The sequence below is a fragment of the Saccostrea cucullata genome, unplaced genomic scaffold (genome assembly GCF_032062105.1).
Source record: "Saccostrea cucullata isolate Sc308-1 unplaced genomic scaffold, CSIRO_AGI_Scuc_v1 ctg3005, whole genome shotgun sequence".
Lineage (NCBI taxonomy): Eukaryota > Metazoa > Mollusca > Bivalvia > Ostreida > Ostreidae > Saccostrea > Saccostrea cuccullata.
Genome location: NW_026939852.1, coordinates 27,891 through 42,579, shown reverse-complemented (window position 1 = coordinate 42,579; position 14,689 = coordinate 27,891). Strand labels below are relative to the sequence as shown.

The 14,689-nt window shown below is 35.0% G+C and overlaps 1 protein-coding gene across 1 annotated transcript in view; it reads left to right on the top strand.

Annotated features, from left to right (window-relative positions):
* Positions 1-81: 81 nt before the first annotated feature.
* The window catches only part of LOC134254125 (DNA polymerase epsilon catalytic subunit A-like), a 38,004-nt gene continuing 23,396 nt past the window's right edge, over positions 82-14,689 (top strand). The window contains exons 1-22 of the mRNA XM_062736673.1: positions 82-166; positions 490-616; positions 2,194-2,274; positions 2,379-2,516; positions 2,628-2,782; positions 3,777-3,851; positions 4,024-4,156; positions 6,914-7,021; positions 7,874-7,984; positions 8,098-8,183; positions 8,430-8,549; positions 9,445-9,505; positions 10,152-10,223; positions 10,492-10,605; positions 10,751-10,963; positions 11,491-11,727; positions 12,266-12,368; positions 12,541-12,687; positions 12,971-13,104; positions 13,317-13,477; positions 13,833-13,925; positions 14,029-14,173. Of these exons, the coding sequence (XP_062592657.1) occupies positions 111-166; positions 490-616; positions 2,194-2,274; positions 2,379-2,516; positions 2,628-2,782; positions 3,777-3,851; positions 4,024-4,156; positions 6,914-7,021; positions 7,874-7,984; positions 8,098-8,183; positions 8,430-8,549; positions 9,445-9,505; positions 10,152-10,223; positions 10,492-10,605; positions 10,751-10,963; positions 11,491-11,727; positions 12,266-12,368; positions 12,541-12,687; positions 12,971-13,104; positions 13,317-13,477; positions 13,833-13,925; positions 14,029-14,173 (2,670 nt within the window). The 5' untranslated portion in view covers positions 82-110. The remainder of the gene's footprint in view (positions 167-489; positions 617-2,193; positions 2,275-2,378; positions 2,517-2,627; positions 2,783-3,776; positions 3,852-4,023; positions 4,157-6,913; positions 7,022-7,873; positions 7,985-8,097; positions 8,184-8,429; positions 8,550-9,444; positions 9,506-10,151; positions 10,224-10,491; positions 10,606-10,750; positions 10,964-11,490; positions 11,728-12,265; positions 12,369-12,540; positions 12,688-12,970; positions 13,105-13,316; positions 13,478-13,832; positions 13,926-14,028; positions 14,174-14,689) is intronic.

Sequence of the window (14,689 nt, the reverse complement as noted above, 5' to 3'; positions counted from 1 at the left end):
TTTCTAAAACTTTTGGATTAGTTTAACCTCAAATCAAAATTGTATCGTTTTGTGAAAATATTTCAATAGAATTTGGCGCCAATATTTTGTTTATTTGGTAGTTGGAAGAAATGGTACTACAAAATAGTGGAAGATATAAAGCAGACAATGATCCTGATAACACAGGGTATGTTATATTTAATTGATTGATCAAACAAGGATCCAATGATCGTTTCTATTTAGGGACTAACGTAAAATAAGTCCTGAAAAAGTGTTATTAACCAAATCAATTTAGCCTGTCGGAACAAAATCCCAATTGCAAATTAATTGTTCAAGCTGTATAACTTATTCAAGAAATTGTGTCAGACCTGGTACACGTCCAAGCATTAACATACTCTCTCTGTGTGAAGGTATTTTAACTACAAACTTGTGCAGCCTGTCGTGTCACACATGATCACATCTGACTATATTCTGAATTCTCCCTGTTTAAAACGTTTTGTTAATACACAGGCGTGAAGATGGAACAGATAAGAGACTGCAGAGAGCACTGGCTGGGGATGCCGTGGATAGCAAGTTTGGGTTCGAGAGATACAAAGAAGCCAAAGACAGAACGGGATGGCTTATCAATATGCACCCTGTATGTATAATATTGAAATGGGATTAATAAAGATTTTATAGAATTTCTTTGTATAGACTATGGAATCCAGATAGTGCTGCTTATAGTTCACTATCATGCTATCGAGCATTGACTTCAGGGTTAATGGTAAGAAAATGATTATGCAATCATGATGACTACAAAGTGATGGCACCATGACAGTGAAGCAGTAGTGCGGTCACAATGGCATTATGGCTTTACAGTGCAATGGCAATGGTGCAATAGTAGAATGGAGCAAGAGTGAACATTGCTTCATTGTCTCACACCATTTTATCATGGATATCACATCATTGCAATAGCTTTATCGTTTTATTGCATTATTTACATCACTTTGTTGTGTCTTCATCACCAACACTTCATAGTCATTGCACTATTGACCCAAACATTGATGGTGCCGATGATGAGATAGTATACACTTATCCACTGGTTGTGAGTGGGGTAGCTCTTTTATCAAACCCGCGACAGGGAATAGTCCCTGTCAAGGGTTTGATAAAAGACCTATCCCACTCACAAACAGTGGATAAGCATTTTATTATACTGATGTATAATATAATTTCTGAGGTTTGAATTTTTTGGAGTAAGATAATACCGCAAGAATAATCTGAAATCCTGATGACGTCACAATGCGACTGAAGTCATAATGACATCATCAGTCAATAACAGGGATTTATCAAGGCTGTTTTTACTACCGGTAAACGGTACCTTTCCCCTCTTGAAAAAGGTGAAAAATTCCCCTTTTTCAGATAGAAAATTCTGCTATTAAACATGAACTATTTAAAACATCGTAGCTAAATTTTCCGTTTTTGTCTTTATTTAACAGCATATCCTACTCCCCATCCTATTCATTCAAACGCTTTTAATAAGAGAGAGTAGATTATTCAAGCTTCCATTTGATACTTTTGATGAAACATTTGCCCTATCCACGATGTCGAAATATACGTATGCGATTGCAGTGTTAAGAAAAGTGTAGATGAGTTGATTATTAAATCACTATGAATCAGAAGAATGGAGTAACAACAAAAACAATGTTAAGGTATTTTAAACTTAACCGAATTGATTTGCGATGATATTATAGAAAAAAATGATGTGTGACCTGGTTTATTTTTTTTTGTTATTTAATATTTTGTCTCAAAAATGAAGTTTTTGTGGCCTTTGTAAAGGTCTACAAATGACCCTCAGAAGCTATAAGAATGCAGAATTTTATCAATTTTAAAGTTATAAATTATTCTTATTTGCCTATTCATGCCCTCCGGAAATGACCTGCGGCTCTCATTTTCCCCCTTTACATATAAAACGGTAGTAAAACAAAATAGCTGGATAAATCCCTGGATTTATCGCTGGTTCAAATCAAAATTGGAGGCAAAAATTGCATGAAAATTTTCCGAGGGTGGATAGGAAAAACTATACCTCGGGGTATATTTTATTTGCTACTGCATGAACTATAAAGGTACTATTTTACCTTTGAATTTATATAAGTAACATTTTAACAATATAATAATACCACGGTTTTCACCAATTCAATTGTAGACTGTTACTTTTGATGAAACATTTGTATCTAGGCAGACATATTGGATGAAAATAAGCAGCTGATCAGTGCAGTTGATTATTATTTTTTGGAGGAAGATGGGTCTCGTTTCAAGGTAACATTTTAAACTTAACCAATTCACGTTGATCTTATATAATTGATGTGTGACAAGTGATTATCATAGTATAGCATGTTGTTTACTCTCCCTGACCATTCTAGGCCACACTACCATTCAAACCCTATTTCTTTGTGGCAACAAAGCCCGGATGTGAAAGGGAGGTGGCATCATTTCTGTCCAAGAAGTTCTCAGGAAAACTGGCCACTGTAGAGACAGTTCACAAGGAAGATTTAGATCTGGTAACAAAAAATTCTACTGTTTCATTTGTGTATAATTTTTTCCCTTTATTTATTTGAGTGAAAGTTGTGGTTACCTTTCTTATCTAAAATAAATTATGTTTCATATTCAAGCCAAATCACTTGGTCGGATTGAAAAGGCAATACCTCAAGCTGTCATTTTCGTCAGTGGAAGACCTAACGAAAGTGAGGAGAGAGATTCACCCAGCAGTTCGTAAAAACAAGGAACGGGAACAATCAAGTGAAGCGTACACTGCACTCCTCAGCAAGTATGTACAGAAGTCAGTGCTACTAATGCCCTGTTCACACGGAGAGTTTAATTTGCAGTAAATTAATGCGAAGTAAACTAATGCGAATCAAACAAATGCGAATTAAATTGCGTTCACACGACAGCTAATGCGAAGTAAACTAATGTGAATTAAAATTTTACTTCTGCAGTCTGGCGTCAGCACGGCTATTATGATGTCATTTGCAAATTTCGTCACCTTCTGCAGAGCAGATCCATTTGACATAACATCACAGTGTCTGTACACACATTTTAATGATTAACAAGATTTTCCTTAGTATTTCACTCAAAAATAGTGCAAGTACCTATAGCTGACCATCAACAAGTGGTATTTGACTAAATTTTGCCATTACGCATGCGTCCGAATTTAATTCGAATTAGCTTTGCTTAGTTACACGGAGCTAATGCGAAGTAATTTGATGCGCAGTAAACTAAATCGAATTAAACTAATTTGCCTTTAATTCTCCATGTGAACACAAAGCGAAGCTAATTCACAGTAATTTTACGTTTAATTTGAATTAAACTCTCCGTGTGAACAGGGCATTATTATTGTACAATGATGTTTCACTTTCACTACCAGTGACAGTGAAAAAGGTGGAAGGGGAGAAATTGGTGTTTTATCTCCCCATCCAGCACAGGTATTGAATTGAGTTGTGGTACACTGTTGTCCCAGAACATTTGCAGAGCAGTTTTGATTTTCAAGAGATTTCAATCCTTTCCTTAGACTTACGGCTCATCTGAGTTAACTGCTAGAGTAACCATTTCTGATCAAAGTTAATCTGATGCTTGTCTGTTGAGCACAAGGCCATTTACAACCTAACCGTGTATAACATGGATTCATACTTCTTTAGTATTAACAAATATTAGTGCTTTTCAGTTCAAGTATTGTTGCTAATTGCTTGGGACCTTTTAGGGAAATGTGTCTGCAGTATTCTCAGTATGCTTTTTCTACAAATATGTTTTACTTTCATTTGTAGCCATTTACTTGGAACAGATATTGATAATTCTGAAAACAAAGCTTCCAATCAGATGGAAAATATAATAGACATCAGGTAAATGCTTAAAAGATTGCAATTGAAGTATTTTATGAATGGTGATGTAAAATCATAATGAGATATCGTTATATAATTTTTTCCCTGCAGAAATGTATCATACAGAAAATCATTCAAATGAACATTGTAAAATATGAAGTTTAATTTGTTGCATCTTTTATTTTATAAACAGGGAATATGATGTTCCTTACCATGTCCGGGTCTCCATTGACCTTAAAATCTTTGTTGGACACTGGTACACGGTAAGGGGGCGGGGCTCACTTCCTGTAGAGATTCGGCACAGGGAGGACCTTGTGGATAGACCTGTAAGTTGTTCACAGTAATAGATATATGTACATGAATATTAATTTTCTTTTCATGTGCCCTGTAAGGATGTAGAATTGCCTGTAAAGAATTCCGTTTAAAGACGAAAGACTCTCTGTTAAGAGAGATAACTCTAAGATTGATAAATCACTGGTTTCCTTTTTAGCTCACCTCAACGAAGTTGGGGGAGCTTATGTAATACCCTCGGCGTCGGCGTCCCAGGTTAAGGTTAAGTTTTTTGGAGCAGTTTTCTTTTTAACTACTTCTATGTCCTATATGGATTAGACATGCATGGAAGATGGAAGATGGTGTTTCATTTTACCAGTCAAAGTTTCAGATGCTGCAATTTCAGCAAAGGAATGACCAGGTTAATGTTTTTGGAGCAGGTTAACATTTTTGGTGCAGTTTTTGGTGAAGTTTCATTTCCAAGTAACTATAAGACCTATGTTGACCAAACTTCCATGGATGATACATCTAAGGATGCATACTACCAGGCTTGCTTCAGATGCTGAATCTGACCTACATTTACCAGTTGAGTGAACAGGTTAAAGTTTTTGGTGCAGATTTCATTTCCAAGTAACTATAAGCCCTATGTTGACCAAACATGCATGGATGATACATCTAAGGATGCATACTACCAGGCTTGCTTCAGATGCTGAGTCTGACAGGGGGTTCAAAATTCCTCAAGCCCGACGTCCCGGACTAACAAATTCCGGATCCGGACTCGGCATTTATTGGCTATGTTTCTTGTTTATCTTTTTTTTTAAGTTAAAAAATGATCATGAACCTAAAAAAAAAAACAAATTCTCAAATGTATTAAGTAAAAATGTGGGTTTGTGGTCGTTAAAATACCGATAAAACATTACGAACGTTTCGAAAATACAATCTGTCTTTTTATTTTCCGTTGCGGTTAGACTCTTGTTTTTACGCAATTCCTTATGTTTCCTCCTATATGACAAACGGGAATTAGTTAATTAAATTCGGTTTTAGCTTTGACTTACAGCACACTCTAACTTCTATTTATTGTAACAGATGGTTTATTCAGTAGTGAGTATTTGTAAAAGTTATTGCAATGTACCAGTAATCTATCAGTCTGGTATTGTGTTGAAATACTCATGTATGACTATATGACAGTTTATTGAGGAAAAATAAAACATATATTATAATATTTATACATTATAGTCTTTATTCATTCAATGCAACAAATGAAAATAAATTATAAGTAACATAAATTTAATGATGTATAGGTAAATATGGACTCTGAAATTTCTTCCTCGGACTTGCCTAAAATTTACTGTTTAAGTCCTGGACTTGATTATGACAAAAAAAAATTTGAACCCCTGGTCTGACCTACAATTTCCGGTTGAGTGAACAGGTTAAAGTTTTTGGTGCAGGTTTCATTTCCAAGTAACTATAAGCCTTATGTTGACCAAACTTGCATGGATGATACATCTAAGGATGCATACTATCGGGCTTGCTTCGAATGCTGAATCTGACCTACATTTTCTGGTTGAGTGAACAGGTTAAAGTTTTTGGTGCAGGTTTCATTTCTAAGTAACTATAAGCCCTATGTTGACCAAACTTGCATGGATGATACATCTAAGGATGCACACTGCCAGGCTTGCTTCGGATGCTGAATCTGACCTACATTTTCTGGTTGAGTGAACAGGTAAAAGTTTTTGGTGCGTGATTCATTTCCAAGTAACTATAAGCCTTATGTTGACCAAACTTGCATGGATGATACATCTAAGGATGCACACTATCGGGCTTGCTTCGAATGCTGAATCTGACCTACATTTTCTGGTTGAGTGAACAGGTTAAAGTTTTTGGTGCAGGTTTCATTTCTAAGTAACTATAAGCCCTATCATGTTGACCAAACCCGCATGAATGATTCATCTAAAGTTGCATATTACCACGCTTGCTTCAGATGCTGGATCTGAACTACATTTTCCGGTTGAGTGAATAGGTTAAAGTTTTTGGTGCATGATTCATTTCCAAGTAACTATGAGTTCTTTAATGAACAAACTTTCATGGATGATATATATAAGGAGGAATACTACCAGGCTTGCTTCGGATGCTGAATCTGACCTACTTTTTGTGGATGAATGAAAATGTTGGTTTTTGATGCATGTTTCATTTCCAATTAACTATGAGCCCTATAATGAGCAAACTTGCATGGACAATACATCTTAGGATGCTTACTAATGGACTTGCTCCGGATGCTGAATTCGACATACATTTTTCAGATAATAGACCAGGTAAAAGTTATGGATGCAGGTCTATTACCAAAAAACTAGATGGCTTACATAACATTGTATAAACCAAACTTGCACAAATGTTGCATCAAGAGATGAAAACTCTCAAATTTGCTTCAGATGCTGGTTTTTAATTACATTTTCATGAAGAAGAACTAGTTTAAATTTTTTATTTAGGTCTATTTCAAAGTATCAGATCAAAATTGCTTAAATATTTTCATTTTTGGAATGTACACTTTTTGTTGGTTAATTGTGTGACTTTGCCTTACTTAAAGACAACATTCATTGAGGTGAGCTCTGTAATCTCTGATTACCTATGTTTAAATTTCCATCTCTAACAATTATGTCTAAAATTTTACATAGACTGCATGATGTACCTATTTTGCTCAAATTCACTTGTTACAAAATTGTCTTCACTTTACAAAGAATTTAGAAGCAGTGGCATTTCAGTAAGCAGAGAGTCATTCCCCTGTAAAATTTTGTTGTGAAATTTGTATTTTTCAGGATCCTGTTGTTTTAGCCTTTGATATCGAAACAACAAAATTACCTCTGAAATTTCCGGATTCCCAGACTGATCAGATTATTATGATATCATATATGATAGATGGGCAGGTAGGTGTGTTTTCACAGCTCTCTTCTAGGTCAGTACTCCTGGAGTTTGACCCATATTTCCTGAGTTGTTATTTACATTGCAAGGATGTTTATAATTTAATTGACATATCTGTTTGCCGGTGTGGTTTCCTGTTTATTATCTAAGATTAGTTCTAAACAGGATAATGCAATCTTTTAATTTCTGTTTGATCTTGGTTTCAAAGGACAGTACATCGTTCGGGTAGCTCAGTCAGTTGGTAGAGTGCTCGCCTCTGATCTGAAGGTCGTGAATTAAAATCTTGGCCATGACTGACCTAAATCGATAAAAAAATGGGTAGCAACTCTTCCTTTGCCATGCACTTGGCACATTGGAGTGAAAGTTATGGGTCTTTTGCATGAGACCTTAAAAACGAGGTCCCGTGTCATGGCAGGCATTGTCACAATAAAGAATTCCTGCTCAATGGCCCTGAGTGTCGAGTAAAGGTCAAAATATCAAACCCATCGCCGGTATATGGTGACGTCTCTATATGAGTGAAAAATTCTCGAATGGGACGTAAAACAATATGCAATCAATCAATCAAAGGACAGTAAAAATGTACTGTCTTTGTTTGGGGAATAATATTACTTGTATAAAAATGGTGAAAGATAATCAATGTGTGGGTTTTTTTACATACAGACAGTGGTGTAAAATGAAACTAACAAATGTTAGGTCATATGATTTCCTGAATGAAAAAAAATTCTGAGTTGTTATGATATGAAATTTTACATGTCATTTTTCTCTTCATACCACAAAAACAATAAAAATTAAACCCTCGTGACAAATAATGATTCCAGTATACTCTTGGCTCAAATACATCTTGTACTTTTTTGTAGGGTTTCTTAATTTGTAACAGAGAAATAGTGTCCCAAGATGTCGAGGACTTTGAATACACACCTCGTCCCGAGTTTGAGGGTCCATTCACTGTGTTCAATGAAACTGACGAGGTCAGTCCCACCTGTACATATATAATCACTCTAGTTGAAATTTACATATATAAAAAGAGAGTAAATGTATACGGAAATTTGTATTGTTAAGTAACATTTTTGGTACTTTGTAGGAAGCTTTACTTAGGAGGTTTTTTGACCACATATTGGAAGTGAAACCACAAATTTTTGTCACATACAATGGAGACAGCTTTGATTGGTATGGTATTTATTGGTCAAGTAAATTAATTATGTTAACAAAATGCTATCTCCGGGGTAGGCATTTAAATAAAATAGGATACTCATCTTGAGGTTTGGCATTTTAGACATAGAGAGCTTTGATTGGTAATTTTTATTTTTAGTCAGATTATTTTTTGTAAGGATGTGATCCCCAATGGTGGGAATTAAAACAAAAAATAGACAATATTGTACAATAACAAACTCATCTTGAGGTTTGGCATTTCAGGCCATTTGTTGAGACGAGGGCTGCCCTTCATGATATAGACATGTCGCAGGAGATAGGATTCCAAAAGGACAACCAAGGCGAATATAAATCAAGACCAGCAGTCCATATGGATTGTTTTAGGTATTTTACTTCCAAACATATGAGTTGTTCAACAGTTTGGCATAATTAACACATAATTTACAATCTACCTAGGCATTAATACACGCACATGTCATTTACATAAGTACCTGTAGGTGGATGAATAATTAGATGTCTGCCTTGATAACCAGCTGTTTAATTGCTTTGTGTACTATTGTTTATTTACTGTCTGAGAAGTTTTTCTTCAAAAAACTGTAGAAATTAATTTAAAAAAAAAACAACAATAATTAAGGTAGAAAATGGTAGTGGCAAACTCGCTCATTACAAATTTACATTTACAGACAGGGAAAGGATTCTTATTTCCTTATTTTTAAAAAATTGTTAACTGAACAGATGTAAGGCTACATAGAATTGAAATTCTGGTTCTCAGGCCCGCACGCATCAGTTTTGAAGTAGCAGCATTGCTAATTTTATTGTATTTTTGATAAAATAGAAAGTTGGTATTGCGGAGACCAATCCAGAAAAAAAAGTTCCGTCCTCATTTTTTCGTAGTTTAGTACTCAAATATCACCTCCGGTAGCCATTTGCAAAGAGATTTTGGCTATTTCGTTTGAAAATACATTCGAAGACATTGCCTACGATGTTCACACGCTGATAAGCAATGGATAAAGCAAACCTTTTGATCAGACATGGAAAGTATATCTGTGAATAAAAAAAATATCTTTATTGTAAAGAAAATTCGAAAATTAAAATTAAAAAAATACCTTCCTCATCTACTTTTTTGCCAATAAAATGATAAATAAAATGCCTCCCTCTCGCATCGGTTTTTGAGAAAATTGGCCTGAGAACCAGGAATTAAATTTAGATAGCCTAACAAATTATTATTTTCAAATATTGTTGGTTCCTGGCATGTTTTAGGGTGTGTGATTTTTTTCAGATGGGTGAAGAGAGACAGTTACCTCCCTGTTGGCAGTCAGAATCTGAAAGCTGTAGCTAAAGTGAGAATTTACAAGTGACATCCTCTTGGAATATGTATATTAATAATTATGTATGCAAAAAAATGTGAAACGTTTAAGTTTGTTTATGGGGGTGGGTGGGGTGGGGGAACAGCTCATTCAGATCTCAAATATTTCTTTCAAAACACGCTGTAGACCAGAGGTCCCTGATCTTTGGTGGATCATGAAATACTGGTATGATGGCTGCTGTGATGTTGTGTTTGGATGCACGAAATATTGAAGGCTTTTATGTAAAAAAAAAAAAATGTGTATGCACCGTGCCAGCATGTCATATTATCATGGAGCACATTGCTAGTGATACAAAACAGGGGTTGAGGATAGGGTAGGGATCAAATTATGTTAAAAGCAGTTATGATCATATGTACATGTTGTTAAGATGGCACTTTCTACCAAAATTGAAATTTTTGGCCGGAGAAACTAAAAAAATGATTTTTCACTGCATATATTTGTGAGCTGTTCTGTAGAAAGTTATTTGATGACATTGATTCACAGCCCTGTTTTTGGAGAAGATTTATATAGGCCATGCCTATTGTCCACTCCAATTATGTAAATTGACTTTACATAATAAAATACTGATTAAGATAAAAAAAAAAAAATAATAAAGCACTGTCTTTTCTACTTCTTTCAGGCAAAGTTGAGGTATAATCCAGTGGAATTAGACCCAGAGGAGATGTGTAGAATGGCTAGCGAAGAACCACAGGTATCTTGGAAATAAACCACCTTAAGATTGAATTTTACCAATATCATTGTAAAAGTGAATGCAAATATTTTTTTTTTAATTTAAAGGGATGCATTCCCTATTATCATTAAGACAATTTAACATTTATCCTTCATTTAAATTAGTTAAATGAATGTTATATCTCATATTTGTTTGCTCTAATACCCATGTAGCTTATGAATTAAGGTGTGAAATAAATATGAAAATTCTTTTCCAGCTTAATCTTATTATTGAGATTTTTTTTATACAGGTTTTAGCCAACTACTCTGTGTCTGATGCTGTAGCCACTTACTACTTGTACATGAAATATGTACATCCTTTCATTTTTGCTTTATGCACTATCATTCCAATGGAACCAGATGAAGTAAACCAAATTTCAATTCTCAATTAACAATAACACGTAACTGTAAATATTTTCTTAAAATAATCATTTCAGAAACTTGGCTTAAAAATGGAATACATGTAATACTAGACCCAAAAATGAAGATTTTTGTTTTTGCACATTAAAGGTTTTAAGAAAAGGATCAGGAACACTTTGCGAGGCCCTTTTAATGGTACAAGCCTACCACGCCAACATCGTGTTCCCCAATAAACAGGAGGCGGTGTGGAATAAGATGACAGATGACGGACACGTTCTGGACTCCGAGACCTATGTCGGGGGTCATGTGGAGGCCCTGGAATCTGGAGTCTTCAGGGCAGATATTCCTTGCAGATTTAGAATGGTCAGTTGAATTTTGGTGAAAGGAATTTTAAAATTTTCACTAACATAAACATGTACAACATAAATATAAACGAAACTTTTTCGTCACTTTAAATTTTTAGTAAGGCTGTAAGAAGAAAGGCAACTCTTGCAAATGTAGATGAAAATCCAGGAATCTGTATATAATTGATATTGCAGATACCTTTGTTGTACAGGGTAGTAAAAATCAATCACTCACAGTTTGTCCTCTGTTAGTTCTAGACTTTGATACTTTGAAAATATTTTTGCTGTGATCTTTTCCATTTGCCTGACTTGCCTCATTTAAACTTGCTAGTATTAAAAGTCTGACAATGTGTTCACCAAAAAGCAATTAACATTATATTGATCAACCAAACCTTGTTAACTTGATGGGGTGGGGAAAAAACTTAAATATTGAATAAAAAGTGTTTGGAACTTCCAGATCGCGTAGACATGTCCATGGTATTTGAGACAACAGAGGTAAAGATGAAAAAGTTTTGCCATTTTATAAAATCTGCAATTCACTCACAGGTACCTGAAGCATTCCAAAATTTGATTGACAAAGTGGAAAAGACCATGAGGCATGCCATCGAAGAGGAGGAGAAGATTCCATTTGATGAGGTGACAAACTTTGATGAAGTGTGTGCTGATATTGTAGAGAGTTTGTCAATGCTGAGGGACTGCCCCAACAGACTGGAAAACCCCATCATATACCATCTGGATGTTGGTGCCATGTATCCAAACATCATTCTCACCAATAGATTACAGGTAAGGGATCTGTTATGTGCTTCCTGGTCATCTTTGACAAAGTTTTACAATGTATGTGATCATGATGAATTTTGAGGTAGATGCTTTTCTATATGTACAAGGCTCATCTGTTAATTTTTCGTACGTTTAGTATTTAAGGTCAAATGAAACGTAGTTTGAACTTTACTGGGTTCTTCCCTCGAGTTGAAGAGTTCCACTAAATGAACCTCTTCTAACACAATTTTTGATGAAAAAAAAAATCTGGAATTTATGTTTTGTAATTTTTGTATATTTTTCTTTGATAAATGAAAAAATGTTCGAAATTTGATATCTTTTCAAAAACCCTGGTAACACATGCTGATTTTTTGTCTAAGAACATGTAATGGTATTATGAGTTTAAATTAAGAATATCTTGAAAAATTATCAGTAGGTAAGGTACCTTGCGTATGTCCTTAATGAATATAAAAAATGTACACATCCTCACCTCATATTTCCTCACAGATTGTACTTACGTATTTAATTTCATGGACAACTTGCATGTGTTTTTAAACTTTTTTAGCCCCCTGCCATTGTGGATGAGAGCACCTGTGCCGCTTGTGATTTTAACAAACCAGGTGCTACTTGTCAGAGAAGAATGCCCTGGATGTGGAGAGGAGAGTACAGTAAGTCTATATTTACAGTTACATGTAATTGTAATCTACATCTAGTTACATGTACTTGTGGATTATTTTGAACAAGTGCAAGTATATTCATTTTATTAAAAAATAATAGCAACCCAAGATTTTGCTGAATTGGGTAACATTTACCAATAAAATTTTTAACCTTGTTATATAGTGCCAGCATCTCGTAACGAGTTCCATAGAATTCAGCAGCAGTTAGAGAATGAGAAGTTCCCCCCAGCCATGCCAGGAGGCCCCCCAAGGGCATATCATCAGCTGACCAAAGAAGAACAGGCAATGGCTGAGAAGAAGAGGCTCACAGGTATGGGGATGGGTTGTCAAGATCCTGTACTTGACAGGAGAGTATCAAAATACTGTGTTAAAAAAAGCATGTCATCCTTGCTGAAATTAATGCGTGTGTGTCTGTTGCCTTGATAATTTTTGGATATCAACATAACTGTGTATAAAAATCATGCCATCTTGTCTTAAATTAATGCATGTGTTGCCTTGATGATTTCTCTGTGTACCTTTACAGTGAAAAAAAAAAACGAAAATGCATAATTTTGAGACACTGCACATATTTGTTTCTATGACCTTTGTTGTAGATTACTGTAGAAAAGCTTATAAGAAGGTTCATTCCACTCGGTTGGAGCAGCGAATTGCCACGATCTGTCAGCGAGAAAACTCCTTTTATGTAGACACTGTCCGTGCCTTCAGGGATAGAAGATACGAGTTTAAGGTATGATCCTTGAAATAGCAAAAACTGTGTGCTTCGAAAACAAAACAAAAAGATATAGAAAAATCTCTCTGATTAGGCACAGTATGTTGTATTATAACAAAATTTCTGTAAATATGGAGTGAAAATATTGAATTTTGAAAGGATGGCTGTGATTGAAGTCATTTACATGTGTTCTGATACATAGTGCAGTTTTGGCTTTATTTTATTGGCAGGGTCTGAATAAAGCTTGGGGTAAGAAGTTGGCAGAGGCCAAGAAGTCTGGAGATGCAGCAGAGATTAAGAAGGCTAATGGAATGGTAGTGCTCTATGACTCACTTCAGCTGGCCCACAAATGTATTCTGAACTCCTTCTATGGATATGTCATGAGAAAAGGGTAAGAAATAAGAATACAACTGTTGAAGGACACTGAAATAGCTTTCTTTACAGTGCACGTTATTGAATATGGTCTTTACAGTGCACGTTATTGAATATGGATAAAAAAGATTCTTAGATTCATAATCTGCTATTTTACTTCTGTATTGGGGTAAAGAAAGGTTTGTTATGCTTACTTAATTTTTGGATTTAATTGAACTTAATTCAGGAATTTGTGGCCAAGAATTTAGAACTGTCAAAATGAAATCAACCTTATTTTCATAGAATTGAAAATGTTGCATTTTATTTTGCACATTTTGTACACAATTTCCCTTGCTGAATTGTGAAGAATAGACAAGAATATTCACATTGAACAGGGCCAGATGGTACAGTATGGAAATGGCTGGAGTTGTATGTCACACAGGTGCCAACATCATCACAAAAGCCAGAGAAATTGTGGAACAGATAGGGTAAGTCACTGTCGTCTTGTATAGGTGGAAATGACTATAATTAGAAGAGTGTGACAACAAAAGAAAAAATAACATATTAACTGATACATTTTCACATTCCCAGTCGCCCGCTAGAGTTGGACACAGATGGTATTTGGTGTGTCTTGCCAGCCACTTTTCCAGAAAACTATGTCGTGAAGTCAACAAATGCTAAAAAGCCGAAAGTGACAATATCTTATCCAGGAGCTATGCTCAACATCATGGTCAAGGTACAGATTACAGAAGGGTCATTTGTATCAAATTTTGTAGTTTGAATATGGATGTTAGCTATAAAGTTGTTAGATAAAATCTATCACTCAATTTAGCAACTTCCAGTCTTCACGAAAACTCACTGGTCCGAAGACCGAGGCCAGTGAATTTTGATGTCGGGTCAGTGAAAATCAAAATTCAAGAAGTCCGATGGGCTTGTTGATTATAAAAATCATACACAGTCAAAATATATCTTAACTGACTTACTTGCATAAATTTCATTGAAATATAATATAAAAAGAACAAGCACGTGTTGCTGAATTGTATTATTGTTACCGTATTATAATATGGATGTATTACGTAACAACCGGAACTAGCTAGTAACTATTACCTAGTATGTAAAATGTGCAAATTTCCAACGAACAACTTACCGAAACACGACAAAGGACGAAAATGGCAGCATTCAAAAGTTGAAGAACGTAAACATGTATAAATTTACAGTTATGAAAATGTATTTATTTTATTTTTTAATTAAG